The sequence below is a fragment of the Carassius gibelio genome, chromosome B8, assembly GCF_023724105.1.
Source record: "Carassius gibelio isolate Cgi1373 ecotype wild population from Czech Republic chromosome B8, carGib1.2-hapl.c, whole genome shotgun sequence".
NCBI lineage: Eukaryota > Metazoa > Chordata > Actinopteri > Cypriniformes > Cyprinidae > Carassius > Carassius gibelio.
The window spans coordinates 7,595,081-7,611,495 of NC_068403.1; the positions used below are offsets into that span (position 1 = coordinate 7,595,081).

Consider the following 16,415-nt stretch of genomic DNA (forward strand, 5'->3'; position numbering starts at 1 on the left):
AATAAATAAATAAATAAATAAATAAATAAAAAAAAATCTAATTCTGAGAAAAATGGTAAATAACTATTTATTTGTAGTGGTATTTTATTGTCCAAATTCTTTTTGGAGCCACCATATAATTAATTCAACATTTCTACACCATGTGAAAGTGCACAGGTGAACCTAGATCCCTTTTGCAACTACATAAATCTATAGAATTCATAAAAATATGCGTAACAGGATGAATGATAAAAATCCCATTTTTTTCTTCAGTTTATGATGCATATTCTGCTTCTTTCTGGAGTCATGCAGAGTTAAAATTGCCCATGACATCTATTGCATAACTAGAATTCATTGTAAAAATGACTTTGCACTAACCGAAAGCCAACCAAAATGCACAGCGTCTTTGAGACACTTCTCTATAAAAGGCTTGCAAGTGTCTGACACAAAGTCATTTGAGCTGACGTCAGATCACACTCTGAGTGCTGACCCTTTCCTTCTCTGCTTCTCACCAACAGCAGCTCTCCAAATTACAGAGAGAGCATCACGAATGAAACCAGCCGCACTCTTTTTTTTTCAGTCAGATCACACAGTGTCTATATTGAACAACCTATTAATTCTTTATCAAGGCAGATAAACCACCTGACTCCCATAGTCATGAAAAAATGCACAAAAAGAAAAGCATGTAGCATTTCTTCATGTACAACAAAAGACGTGATTAAACAGGGGTGGATTTCAGACCACAACACATTCTTACTGATACTCTGAGTATTTAATTAAGACTAATCTTGTAATCTTCTTGTGTAGCCGGGCATTTTGTATTGTAGACCGAGTCTGATCCCTTTTTTAATAACCGCTTCAGTTTGTTGCTGGGAAATGGTTTGTAAAAACAAAAAGTGTCATTATTTCATTCTAGTGCCGTTTCTCAGCATTGTATGTTGTTTTTTCAAAGGAACACTAAACCTAAGCTTTAATGAGGAAGAAAAAAAAAATTCCTTGGCAAAACATAACTACAATATATGCTATATATTAATATGCATGTAGGGAGACCATCAAAATAAAGTGTTTGCAGATATTAAGCAGACAGTCTATTAATACTGACTATTGAAGATATTTTGAAGGATGTGAATAACCAAACAGTTGCCGGTAGCCATTGACTTCCATAGTATTTTGTTCCATACATTAATTTGACGGTGAGTAAAGGATGAAAATGTCCATGTTTGGCATGAACGATCACTTTAATTATCATTTATGACTTATATTAAGAAGTAGCCTAGTGTTTAACGTTAAAATATGTGGGTGTTATAGGTGTTCTTTAAATGACATACAGCATAGACTTCACTTATATGCATCCAATCTGTGTCTCAGGTCGCTGGTGACCCTGATCCTCGCTCAGCGGCTTAAGGTCAAACAGTTAAGCCGTTTGGATTACCCATCATGTCTTGAAGTTTAAGCACATGGGATGAACAGGCGCTTAAATGATCTACGCCACCTGTGAAGGACCACGCTTCTTACCTCCACAAATCAAAGCCATGTAATCCTGTCAACGCTGATAAACTCGCTAACAAACAACACTAACCCGGTCAGAGTCGAGCTGTACTTAAACACCCGACCCTCGCTTCTGATTGGCTGCTCGGGTTATTATCAGTCTGGTAGCTTGAGCCGTGTGCCAACTGTGTCAGTGTTGCTCATGAGATCAGGGCTGTCGCCGCATGATTGAGAATGTTCACTTTGACGCATCGTGTTCTGGCAAAGCACCTGCAGTGCAAAATGAAGAAAAGACTCGGAAAAAGCTTTTAGATACCTTTTGTTTAAATCAGGTTTTAGACCAACGCTGCAGTCACTTTAGACACAAATGATCAGACTGAAACAAAGCCAGTGAAAAAATGTACTGCAAAGTTGGATATCTGAATTTGCAATGGACATGCAATGGAAAATGTCCTGAGAGAGAGAGATAGAGAGAGTGAGAGAGAGAGAGAGACAGAGAGAGAGAGAGAGAGAGAGAGAGAGAGAGAGAGAGAGAGAGAGAGAGTTTTTTGGTTTAACTTAGAAAAATCATTATACTGTCTACAAGCATCAGCATCATTCCTTTTCTACAATATATTTTCATGTCCTCATCATATAAAGGTAATGTAATGGATTAAATATATAATTCACATTTTTAGAGGATGGAAATCATACTACTTAATTTTCTTTTATCACAAATCACCACAAAGTGGACATACAGGGTGTATTTTAAATCATTTTACTACTTTGATATAAGTAGATGTTGGAAATGGCATGGGTTTTGGTAGAAAAACAACAGCATTGACATTAGTAACAATTATTTGAGTTTTTGGGGTGCCGTTAGTTGGCTCAATTAAAAAGAAAATGAAAAAAGGGAGAGAATATATGCCAAAAAATATAAACAAACAACAGCTGTAACAGATTGTGCAACAGAAATTTTGACGTGGGAAAAGGCGTAGGAAATTACCCAAGCCAAATCATATTTAATCTAAATAGAGACTGATGGTGCTTGTATTATTGTGGATTTTTAAAAAGAATGAAATCATACTACTTTATCTTCTTTCATCACAGTTTCTCCACTAACTGAATACAAAGGGTGAATTTGAAATCATTTCACAACTTTGGTTTGAGCAGATGTTGGAAATCACATGGTTTTGATGAGAAAACAACATCTGTGATTTTTGGCCGATATATTTAAGCTGCTGAAATTAGTTGGCAAAAAAAAAGAAAAAAAAAGAATTGCTATAAAACATGAAAACAGAGAGAGAAAATATGCCCCAAAATTGGCATATATTTGTCAAACAGAACTGTAACTAATGATCTACCTACTGAGCTGACAAAATCTGTTCTAATCAACAAAATTATATTTTACTCATTTAAATTCACTTAGCATTCACTCAAATGTGATAGAAATCAATGAAGTCTATAAAATTACCATAGCAATTTAAATATGCGACATCCTACAATCCTACTTTCACTGTCCCCAACTAAAAATATCCTGAAAATGCCACCGTGGGACAAAACTAAGATGGCCACAAATAACTTTTAAACCTCTAGAGGGTCATGACACTCTATATAGTGTGACCACAGAATAAAAAGTTCCTGGCATCCGAGCTGTACTTCCAGGCAGAGTAAAGTCAGCCATTCTTGTGCCATTGTCTTTTACTGTGAGAGTGTAAATTGATCCAAACACACAATACTGTCCAGAAAATACACTGACACTTCAAAGGGCCGGGCTCTTGGAGGCCAAAGAGCTATTTCATACCTAATCATGTCAGCCCTTAATCCGGGCTGGGCCTGTGCAGATAACACTCTTTGAAGTAAGGAGGTCCACTAACGGGAAAACTCGCAAGTCTGAAAAAAGGATTCCTTCATTCAGGCTCATACGTGCTTATTCCGCTTTGCTGCATGGTTCGAGTTTGTCAGGCTCAGCAGTGTCATCATTCAAATGCTCCCTTTTCCTCCAATTCAGACTGTTCTAAACAAAACTGCAGTTTAATTTCAGCCTTGTTTACACCAGGTATTACCATCAGTCATGGGTGATCTAATTACACTGGTCAACCAATCTAACAAGCTTCTCAAACGTGTCTCCTGTGACCACTTGTGATCGTATTATGTCGCAGGGGAAGGTCTTTCTTTCCATGACTACATACATCATTGATGTCAGAATGTAATTGGTTTTTTAAAAATAAATGGATACATTAATTCAGCAAGGATGCATTATTCAGTTGATCAAAAGTAACTGTTTTTACATTTACATTACATTTACAAAAAATAAATGGCGTGGTTTTGAACTTTCCATAATCAAAGAATGAAAAAAAGAAAATAAAAAAATGATAGTATAACAGTTTCCACAAAACTATTAAGCAGCACATCTGTTTTCAACATTAAGACATTTTTCTTCAGCACCAAAGTAGAAAACTACTCCTAAATCCAAATCTTAATTTGGATCAGACTGTGATGCAATCCCAGTTACCCTTATTTAAGTGTTTTTCCATTTCTGATTAGATTATAGCTGGAACATTAACACGAGGTAGAAATGATGGCTAATAAATGGTTCAGACTTCATGAGCCAGACGTGCCATCATTTCAAACTAATTTTCAGTTTAAAACTTCGGCAGTAAACATCTAATAAATAGCTGTAAGGTTGATAAACTCCAGGCATAATTTTCTAAACACACATTAATGGTGTTTAATATGCAGATTGTGTGGTTAAATCAGAGGAGAGTTGAGTCTCCATTAAAATCAATGGGACCATCTGCAACCCATCAGCGATTTTACACCCTCTAATGTGGTTCAAATTGAACTGTGGCACTGGACATTCAGACTTCCAACACCAGAGAATCAATAAAAGGCAGTCGTGCCGTGAAGAACTGCACAGATAGCATCTGTGACAAACTCTTGTTCGGTTTCCAGATGTGCACTGCTTAATACAGTACCACAAATAAATGCATGCTATACTAAACCTCATATATAGCATATAAATAGTATAAGCAGTGCAACCGAGGAGTTTGATAAGCCTTAAATGTCTTCCCAGACTAAATATCTCAGGTGAAGGTTGTGTAGCGAACATGGTATCTGTAAAGCGCAGTGAATGGGGCTAGAATTCAAGGGCTTACCCTCTAATTCTCAAGGTGAACATAAACGTTCTCCTCTTATCTGGACCACATTAATCATTATATGAGTTGTGAGCTATATTAGGAGAATCATTGTGTGCTTGAACATATTCGCAGGGGTATAAAAGCAGATTTTTTATTCTCTTTATGAATAAGAGCGGCAAATACAACTATTGGATTTATGTTGGATTAAGTTTTGTGAAAATCACATAAAAGGCCAGGATATTTATGTAAAGTAATAATGGTTGAAAATATTTTGAAGTTATTTATATATATATATATATATATATATATATATATATATATATATATATATATATATAGATAGATATTGCAGATTCAGCACAAATGTCTTTGGATTATGAGCACTTATAGGCATGGTGTTTGGGTGGTCACATACTTTTTGGCCATTTTAGAAGCACATTAGTGGGTGTAAAATCACCGGTGGATTGCAGATGGTAACATTCATTTTAATGAACACTCGCTCTCTTCGGATTAAGCCTCACAATTTGCATATTAAACATCCTCAATATATTATGTATTTACATACAGACAGATGGTTTTTAATAAATAAATTCTGTCAATGCTTCAGTGGCTCACTCATAAATAAAGCCAATTGTAGTATTCCTGAATGAATCGTGTGTTGTTGAACGAATCAGTTGATTCACTTCTCACCAGTTATTATTGTATCATTTTTAATCGCATCATTTTAAACAGTCACTGAAAAAATGGTTTGTATTTAACCCAGCATTTTTTTAGAGTGTAAATACTGATTTACATTCATTGGCCAATTTATGTTTCTGCTGGTGGATGCCCACACTACATAAAGGTTGTGCTTCTGGCCACATTAAATCCAGGAGAGAAGATAAGGTTTGAGTGCACACATTGACCGATAGAGAGTGCTTCCGTTTTGTGTGAGAGTGAAGAGAATCCACCTGCGAGTGGAGAGATTTGTGCTTGTGCATTTGATGCGCTTTGGCATATAATGCGCTCTGGACATTTAAAACCTCCATAGAAGCTGCCTCAAACAAATTATTAAAATGAGAAGAATGTAGGGTCTGAAAGCTGCAATCAGTTTTTTAATTTGTAAAATGAATGGAGAATAATGTGTTTTTCCATGCGTGCTGCTCGACCATTTCCATATGTGGTACTCGAGCACTTGATGAGGTCTGCACTTATTCAGTTGCGCCGTCCACACAGTAATCAACAGCAAAACACCTCTCTATGATTATGTTAGTTGGTTATTTTCACAGATAGAACATGACGGCTGAGCAAATGAGTTTTTCAGTGCCAGTCACTGTTTTAATTACATTTCTGTACTTAATACAGAAATGATTAAAATGCAGGATGCAGCTTACATTTTGTGGGACGTGGGACAAAGCTCCCAATTTGAGGACTGTGGTCACCCTAATTCATATTGATTTGCAAACGCAAATGCGCACAAACAAAAGAGGCGGACTTTATCGCATGAACCAATTACAGCCAAGTTGTGGCCTAGTGGTTAGAGAGTCTGACTCATAACCCAAAGGTTGCGGTTTCAAGTTTGCCTCCTCTCTTGTGACTTTCCTCCACTCATTCTCAATCACCTCAAGCCATCACACACTTTAGGTGGTCTGTTAAAACTCAATGGGCTCAGGGAAGGCAAGAGAAATGTGGACACCCGCTGTAACTTTAACTGCTGCTGTCAATGTTGGATAATGTTTCTTTAGAAAATGAATGATTTATACACTTTTTGAAGTTATATTTGCGTCGTTTTATTTTTGTACCTCAATTTCTTTCTCATCCAATTTTTTTAGGAGGCACTGCCTCCTTTGCCTCCTTGGAGGAAACGCCCCTGATACATATGTATGAGCTCTATTTGTAATGTGTTGAAGAATGAATGGTGTCAGAGGCAAACACATCAACTACAGAAAAAGAGAGTGTAAACTTAACAGAGCTGCAAATATGTCCTAAAGGGCTAAAGTGTTACAGAACAGATTAATTGAATAGCAAAGGCTTTTCAGGAAATAACAACACGGCAAGGCTTATTCACAAATATTATAAAACATCAGTCCCACTGGAAAACTTAAGAAAGGCAACAAATTGCATGGAAATTTACGTGCTCTTTGAAAGTGGTCCATGTATTAACTTTAACTCAGAAAAAATAAAAAAAATAAAATAAAAATACCAAAAGCATGCTGTCTGAGGCCTGAGGCCTGACAGCACGCACGTAAAGATTCACTTTACAGAAGAGGTAAATATTTCAACAGGGCCACCTCATGTGCCATCCTCTGGCAATCTATAATAGATAAAGCATTTCATTTCACCAGGCCGCTTTTAAAAAACAGGAAATTATACTACAGCAAATAATGCTTTTTCCCGAGTGTTGTGATTACACTTGAAATTTTCACAAAAAAGGACAGTGCCATTTTTCTTTCCCCTTCGAGACCAGCCTTATAATTCCAGCCTGTCTGTTATCAGGAGAAATCATTACTCTCTGCTAAGATCAATGCCAGAGAGAAACCCGTCTGCCGCTGTGGTGTGCGGCACCCGGCCATTTTGAAATAACCTAGGGGTAGCGCTAACTGCCTGAGTATAAACAGAGCAACCTCAAGAATCGTTAGACCTCCAGACCTTTAGTGGTCATGCAAAATTCAAACCGTCAGGATGGAAAATAGAAAGAAAGATATGCCGAGACTTTTCCCCCTCTGGCAATAATGTTACTTTCAACTGTCATCACCTTTTAAGATCTGCCATCAAAAACAGACCCTGTTTACCCCCCCACATCTCCAGACTTGCTTCTCAAGAGTTACAAGGGTCTTTAAAAAAAAGAAAAAAAGATTCATGAACCGCGCAGAAGTGCAGTGTGTACGCTTAAATAAAAAACAGCTTACGTCCAATATGCTGCATCGAGTTCAAAAGAACAAAAAAAATCAATCAAACAACAGAAAATATCAATGTGTACACACACTCAAGTCATTTCAAAATAGGGTGGCCATATGTGCCGTTCATATGGGACAGGTCTTGGCAATGATTTTTATATTGCCTAAAACATCCAAGTAGTTTGACCAAAATGATGCAAGAACGCACACGTGTATGTTCGAGAGAGATTCAGAAGCTTAAGTCAAAAACATCTCGTCAGTGTCATAAAATGATCGATCTGCACTGTGCAAAAAGCCAAAACCTGGATATTTTAGGCAATACAGAAATCCTGGCAAGGACGCTTCCGGTAAAAATGGCATGTATGGTCACCCTGTTTGAAAACCACATGAAAGGTCATGAGAAAGTTAGCCATGTCAGATATGGGGTTGAATAACTCTTTCAAATTAATTTGTTGATCCAGATCACAAAAATGATTGGAATGATTATTTTACAAATCTGCCTAAGTGACTCAGTCAAAGTAGTTAACAGCTTACTGAATTGAGAAAATTATCAATAAATAATGACTTAATTTTTATGTCTTCTGAATCATATGGCTTCAGGAGACACTTTTATGGTGCTTTTTACAAGTTCTGAAGATCCAGAACCCTTTCATTGTAATTGCATGGACTACAATACTAATTATATACACTAGTCAAAATGTAAAATTTCTGTTTTGTGTTCCACATAACAAAAAAAAGTTTTTTGAAGAACACGGGGGTGAGTAAACAATCACAATTTTCATTTTAAAAGCAGCTTAAGAGTCTTGATTAAGATAAGGTAGAAAAAAAATAACAGAAAAACATCCGGAGCATTTTTAAAGCAATTCATTATGCGTCCCAAAAAAGCAAAAAGTAAAAAAAAAAACACAGAGGAGGACAGCACTACTTATTAAAATGCCTCTGGGGACTCTGGTTTCCAATATTTGAGGCATTTTTATTTTTATTTTGCCTGGGAGTGCATTGTTATTTTTGACAAATAGTACTACGCCCCTGACGGAGGGGAAATATTACACAAAGAAACAAATCAATGCATTCAAGTGCAAAATAATCAGAATTTCTTGAAAATGTGCAGGGGGAACTTGTGGAGGAAACAGTATGCAACTTTCGGTGTTAAATGAGCTCTGAAGATCCAAATGTCAGCTGTGCCATCTGACAATGCCGAATGAGATCCCTAGCTATTAGAAATCCAGCAGAGGTGAGGGGCTGATATATGGTTGGAATCAAAAAAAATCCGGTCCATTTTTTTAAAACAATATTGAAACTGAATGATTTTTTATGAGCTCCATTTATGGGTACTAGGTTATCTGTATGCGGACAAATGCTGCACTAAAATACTTTTGACAGTGTTTCCTACGGTGCTACTGTATTTACAGTGCAGTGGCAAAAGAAATGACAATTGAGCTCAGTTGTGAGTTTTGGCTTGCAGTTTGAATCGTCTGTGATGAGGGAGAAAGACCAGGTGCTATAAAATAACAACAACAAATTATTCTATTGGCTCATTCTCACTGGTTTAACACAACCATCAGTTTGTTTAAATGAATCTGTTACGACTAAAAGAATCAGCTCTGAATGTACGTATTATAATTCTGAATCCGCATTACAGCTGTTTTGAAGATTGATCATTGTTTAAATGAATAAACAGAAATTCAGAAATGCTTTTAAAATATTATTACGCTTTATAACTTCTTCAACATACCGAAATCATTCTTATATGCTAACAAATGTTCAAAACAGTTATGCTGCTTAACGTACGTGTATTTTTTCCTCTTTGATTCTTTGATGTATAGAAAATTCTAAAGAACAGCATTATTTAAAAAAAATCTAAATATTTTGAAACATTATAAACATCCTTACATTCACTTCATTCAATTTAATGCATCCTTGCTGAATAAAAGTACTAATTTCTTAAAAAAGAACTGACAACAAACCTTTGAATGATACTTTACTGTTATTGGTTTGAATTATTCAATAAGATGAATCTTTAGTACACCATTACAAGGGTGCATAAAGACAAGCCAGGTTACATGAGGTGACTCTGAACAGACTGTGTGTGTAAATTACCTATAGAAATTCCTTTAAAACGGTCATTGTATAATTCATAGTTCACCACAGTTCATTCAAATGAAAACAACAGGGCTCAGACAGGTGCTAGTTTAGCAAGCTGATGGAATGTGTGAGGACGTGAAGTTCATGTCACTTCACTCCTCTGTTTCCTCACTTCTGCACAGACATTAACATTCTATTCACAAGCTTCCAACAGTGGTTCACATCACACTGAGTCGTGTCACACTTTTCTTCCCAAACAGTATGCTGAGAGAAAGACAATTGGGGTGAAGATTATGTAGTAGATTGTTTTAGACTGATAAAAACCTACAAACCGAAAGAAAGAAAGGGCCAGGACTGGGCTTTCTCTGGCTTTTTGCTGTTGGTCGATTTAACTGTGTGTTTAGGAAAGTGGTGTTTGGGAACGCTGTTTGGGGGAGGAATGCACCTGTGTTGCTGATGGAGGTAGAACAGGGACATTTTTCCAGACGTGGCAGACAAGCGCAGCTGTCTTCCAGATGTTTATACATCCGATTACTGTATAAATGAAGTATCTGCTCCAATTAACCACAGTTTGCCACTGTCATTTCTAGTTTAAGAGGATTGTAGCTTTTTTCATCACCCCCATGTGCACTTTCTCCTCCTTTTTTATTTAAGGTGAATGGATGATTCTTTTAAGCCAGTTCTTTAAAACGCATTTAAAAAAAATCATAATAATCGATCAAAAACAGTCCTAAACATCGATTTTTATCAATGTTAATTCTGAATGAGTGATACTGATGAGCAAGATCTTTTAAATAATGTAGTTAAAAAGTTTCAAAAAGTCGGTCTTGAATGAATTACCAGTCTGAATCAGCGTAAAGACTCACAGCAAATGGATGATTGGCTAAAAAAAAACAACTAAAAAATCTGTCTTAAACTTACAAAACATTGATTTGAATCACTGTAACAACTCAATGCAAAACATATTATTTCTTATGAACAATATATTTTAAATGCATTGGTTAAAAAAAGTGAAAAATCAGCTTTGAACAGTCTGAATCAGTGTAACAACTGTACTGCAAACAAATGATTCTTCTGGGCCAGGTTTTGCATATGAATTGGTTAAAAAGATTTAATCAAAAATCTCAAAAATCACTCTCAAAACACATGCACATAATTGTCTGAATTGGAGTAATGACTCTCTGTGAACAGATATTTCTTGTAAGCTTGTTCTTTGAAATAACTATGTATTCTAAATCCTCTTAATTCAAACAACAAGATATTAAATGACGCTTTCATTTTTGGTGCTTTTATTTATTTGTTTATTTATTTGTGTGTTCCTTTCAGAGTTTGACACAAAAAGCAAAAAAGCTGCATTAAAAAAAATCGTCTTTTTTTTCTTCCTTTTTGCTCAACAGAAATAAAAATGACACTATGTGGGTTTGGAATGACACGATGGTATGTAAATAATGACAGAATTTGTATTTCTGGCTGAACTATTCCTTTAATAAAACACCAGAGACCAAGCGCTTGGAGAGACGGAGAGAGGACAGCTCATTCCACCGCTAACTGGGAATGTCCATGGCAGAGATTGTGTGCATGTCCGAGCATGTGAAATTACACCCCCTCCCCCGTCCCCCGTCTCCGTGACCCGCCTGAACTCGGCCTGATCTACTCCGCTACCAGCAGAACAGCCCCATATCCTCATCAAAAACAGCTGGAGGCCGCAGATGATGAATAGGGGCGCTGGATCTATTAATTCCCTGTAACAGTTCCTTTCTGCCTCTTCAGATTCCCAGCGCTCCCGGCACACTTAACGGTGAAAGACGACGTGGTAAGCAAACGCTCTCGCTGCTGCAAAGCTGCTTTGACTGTAATCAGGGAATACAATATGTCACCCTTTTCAACACTATGTATGTAAGCCACCGAGAGCAAATATGACAATACGTGTCCTGGCAGATTTATCGGAATGGAAGCGATTGCGTTTGTTTTGTTCTCAACACAAGGGCAACTCAGTACTGTGCCGTCCTGTCCTCGCTGCCTCTACCAATGACCTTAATGAAATACATTAAGAGGCTGATGACCATAAAGACGATGTGTCATCAAATATCTTTTTTCCTTTTTACTGCAGATGTCAGCCTGCCTCCTACTGTGTCTTTATCAGGATGCTCAAAGTCTTAGTTACACCATCTGCTATTTGAAATATCTCCTTTCATTGCAATAGCCTTGCATAGACAAAGACGGACTTACGTAAAGCTTGTGATGTTCCCCAAGTATTGTTCAAAGTATCTTCTCTGAGGACAGAGAGCAAATGAGGATATGGCGGTAATAGTGTTTTTTCAGTTATTCATTATCAGATGCGTTTCTCATAGTCTAATCAGTTGGTTTTACAATAGCACTAAATTAAATTAAAACAAAGTGCTTTTCTGTTTCGTGTGCTTAGGGGATTGAAAATAATGAATACAAGATCTGAAGCCACATGTTTAGAAAGCAGTACCGCTACCTACCAACAAGCACAAAAAGTCATCCCTGAGAACTGATTAAACTATTTTTAAGGAAAAGGAACATGCTGTCTGAAAAGCAAGACCTGGAAACATGCCACTTGAAGCAATCAACGGTGCGCCACTGTTAACTGCAATTTTACAAAGCGGACTCTTTAATAATGGTGCTAGAAAAACGTAAAGTAAATAAGGTAAAAAGTTATTAAATAGCTGTTGTATTTGTAGTCAGCAGCATTATCAAAACCTCATAGTACAGTATGAGGAATTCTACACAATATGTATCCAGCCTGTAAATCATTGTTTACAAAAGATGCAGTGTGTGTGTATCGATCGATCGATCGGTTGAACGCATGAACATACGTACATACGATAGATAGATAGATAGATAGATAGATAGATAGATAGACAGACAGACAGACAGACAGACAGACAGACAGACAGACAGACAGACAGACAGATAGATAGATAGATAGATAGATAGATAGATAGATAGATAGATAGATAGATAGATAGATAGATAGATAGATAGATAGACAGACAGATAGATAGATAGATAGATAGATAGATAGATAGATAGATAGATAGATAGATAATGAACGAACGCATGATAGATAGATAGATAGATAGAGAACGAACGAACGCATGATAGATAGATAGATAGATAGATAGATAGATAGATAGATAGATAGATAGATAGATAGATAGATAGATAATGAACGAACGCATGATAGATAGATAGATAGATAGATAGATAGATAGATAGATAGAGAACGAACGAACGAACGCATGATAGATAGATAAGATAGAGAATGAACAAACATGATAGATAGATAGAGAACGAATGAACGCACGATAGATAGATAGATAGATAGATAGATAGATAGATAGATAGATAGATAGATAAATAGATAGATAGATAGATAGATAGATAGATAGAGGATGAACTAACACATGATAGATAGATAGAGAACGAACGAACGCATGATAGATAGAGAACGAACGGACGCATGAGAGATAGATAGATAGATAGATAGATAGATAGATAGATAGATAGATAGATAGAGAACGAATGAACACACGATAGATAGATAGATAGATAGATAGATAGATAGATAGATAGATAGATAGATAGATAGATAGATAGATAGATAGATAGATAGATAGATAGATAGATAGATAGATAGATAGAGAACGAACGAACGCATGATAGATAGATAGATAGATAGATAGATAGATAGATAGATAGATAGATAGATAGATAGAGAACGAATGTATGCAAGATAGACAGATAGATAGAAAACAAACAAACACACGATAGATAGATAGATAGATAGATAGATAGATAGATAGATAGATAGATAGATAGATAGATAGATAGATAGATAGATAGATAGATAGATAGAGAACGAATGTATGCAAGATAGACAGATAGATAGAAAACAAACAAATACACGATAGATAGATAGATAGATAGATAGATAGATAGATAGATAGATAGATAGATAGATAGATAGATAGATAGATAGATAGATAGATAGATAGATAGATAGATAGATAGAATCATCAATCTAGTCTCCAATAAATAAAGTTAAATCGAGCGCTGGGACTTTAATGATAAGATTATTAATAACAACTGAATAATCATTCACATTGTAGGCCAAAATGCTGGAAGCACCTGTCTGTGACACATTTTAGAGCGCTCTACAGTTTTCTGCTTGTCAGACTTGTTAAATGCATGTAAGCTGGGCATAAACGGCACAGCAGAATCTTTACCAACTGGCACTCTTCTATCACAGCATGATACATACTCTTATTTATATCTTATCTTTCTTTTTATTCAAAAGACCATGAAATTAAAACTCTCCTGCGTGCATCGAACGTGAAGACAATGCTCTCGGTAAAGATAGTTTGCTCTGTCTATTCTGTATGCAGCTGCGGTAATGAACTGTACACTTGTGAAACATCGGTTTGAAGCGTGTTTGTGCATGCGAATGCGTTCATGCGTGTATCTGTGACCTGCTTACTAACGCGTGGGAGCGTACACTTAACAAGTCAATGCCTAATGGAGTGACTCATTACTAGTGATTTTTATTTCTACGTCTGTTTAGTCAATTCAGATATATATATATATATATATAAAAAAAAACTCCGAGGTGACTGGATTCATCGTCCAAATTTTGCCCCAAGCTGCCGGCGTACTGTACGATGCTGACTTTGGGAATTGCGCAACTCACCGTCCATCCGCCCCCATCAGTAGTCATGTCACAGAAGACCTGGAAGCCTGCTGGGTAATGTGTGGGGAACACAGAGTAGATACCATCCTCTCTTTGCCCGCTGGCATAGATGTCACTGCAATCCCTGGGTCTGGAACCTGCCAGAGGACACGACATGCCAGCATCATCAATCTACAGTACACGCCGAGCCATAAATGCATCTGTTTTTTTGTTTTTTGAGAAACCCGTTTGAGGTACTGAGTAAGAAAAGAAAGCATTCAGACTCCAAATCTGTCATCTCGCACCTGCTGTCTAAGCAGTGGCATGTCTCTTTCACACTGCTAGAAAGCTTATGAGGGAATATGTGTGAAACCATTCTAGGATTCATTAGGGCTGGCTGGAGACTTGAGAATATGTGGCTAATGAGGGTTTTTTTACCTTCTCCACCGGCGCAGCCCTTGGGCCGGACACTGCGCACCGGAGCCCTCTGCAGATCTGCCTTGAGACGGCTCTTGATGTTTCCGGTTTCCTTCTGCATAGAGCTGAGTGCATCGCTCACAGAGTTCACCACTTTCACCATGTTGATCTGGCTCTCCGACAGCAGCTGGAGAGAGAAAGCATGAGAAAGTTAGAAGGACAGAGGAACACACGATTCATTTCTTTTACTTAAGACTTACATACTCGCATGTTTGAATCAGTCAGACGATTCCATTAGAACACTAAAGCCACTGTACAAAGTGAGTCAAAATATTCTGAATCACTTTGCAATTGGGCTGTGTAAATAATCGAATGTGATGAACATGTGCATCTGTGATTAGTAGTAAATCTCCATCACGTGCTTTCAGATGGAGCGGCATTTAATATACAGAGCCGTAGTTCACTGACAAGCTATGCTAGTATATCGCGTTCATTATCGGCGATGTTTTACCTGCGATAATGAGTGCTATATTGCGAGATGCATGCGATCGTCGCAATCGATTATTTGCACAGCCCTGCTTTGCAAACATATGTATACACACACACACATGCACATACATTCATTTATTTATAAATATATATTTAGAATTTAGAAAATAGAAATGGATTTGTCAAATTTGTGTTATAATGTATTTTATTTATAGTTTTATCTTTAAATAGTTTTTTTATTAAAACATAAAAATCACTAATTTTAATTGAAATATTTTATTTCAAACATTAAAATATGAAATCAAAATGTTATTTTAAAATATATCGTTTTATGTAAAAAATTACTATATAATACTATTTATATAAACATATTTTAATGCTTTAAAATTATTATTTATGAAATATAAATATAAAAAAATTATATACATATACATAATTGTAATACTATTAATTATAATTTAATTTTTTTATAGTTTTTAATAAAAAAATCATTAATTTAACATTTACTCTACAAATACTTACAAAATTTAACCAAATAATGTGTGTGTGTGTTTGTGTGTATATATATATATATATATATATATATATATATATATATATATATATATATATATATATATACAGTATATATATATATATATATATATATATATATACACACACACACACACACACACAAACATCACTCACAAACACATTTACTGTTAAACATTTTTTAAGAATTACAATTTGTGTTCATAAGTCGCTTATGCTCACCAAGGTTGAATTTGTTTGATAAAAAAAATAAAAAATACATTAACCACAGAAAAATTATGAAATATTGCAATTTAAAATAATTGTCTGTGATGCAAAGCTGAATTTTTAGCATCATTACTTCAGTGTCGCACGATCCTTCAGAAATCATTCTAATATGCTGATTTGCTGCTCAAGAAACATTTCTAATTATCAAACTGCTGAAAAAAGTTTTTGTGCTAAAATCATGTTGCTTCATACCTGGTTTGGACATGATTTCTTTGGCGTTTCTGTGCCGTTATAACAGAGCTTTGGTTGACTTTGGCCTTTCCTAAAAGCCAGGCTTAAACAATAACAACAATGGAGTCTCTGTATCAGCATGTGGTCCCCGGCACTGCATTAAAGTAACAGGTGCACTGTGCTGCACAACACTGATAGCGCTTCATTCTAGCGGGCTCACGGCCAGCGGCTCTGGAAACCACTCGGTTTGAGTTTCCCAGACAGCTCTCTTTATTGCCTGCATCAGCAAAGCCGTTC

General features: G+C 36.2%; 1 protein-coding gene across 3 annotated transcripts in view; it reads right to left on the bottom strand.

The window, feature by feature from the left end:
- fibcd1a (fibrinogen C domain containing 1a) overlaps positions 1 to 16,415 on the bottom strand; it is a 118,240-nt gene that overhangs the window by 46,914 nt on the left and 54,911 nt on the right. For all 3 annotated transcript variants that reach the window (XM_052564258.1, XM_052564257.1, XM_052564256.1), the window contains 2 exons: positions 14,679 to 14,844; positions 14,262 to 14,398 (listed from right to left, as the gene is read on the bottom strand). In XM_052564258.1, coding sequence (XP_052420218.1) covers positions 14,262 to 14,398; positions 14,679 to 14,844 — 303 coding nt within the window. The remainder of the gene's footprint in view (positions 1 to 14,261; positions 14,399 to 14,678; positions 14,845 to 16,415) is intronic.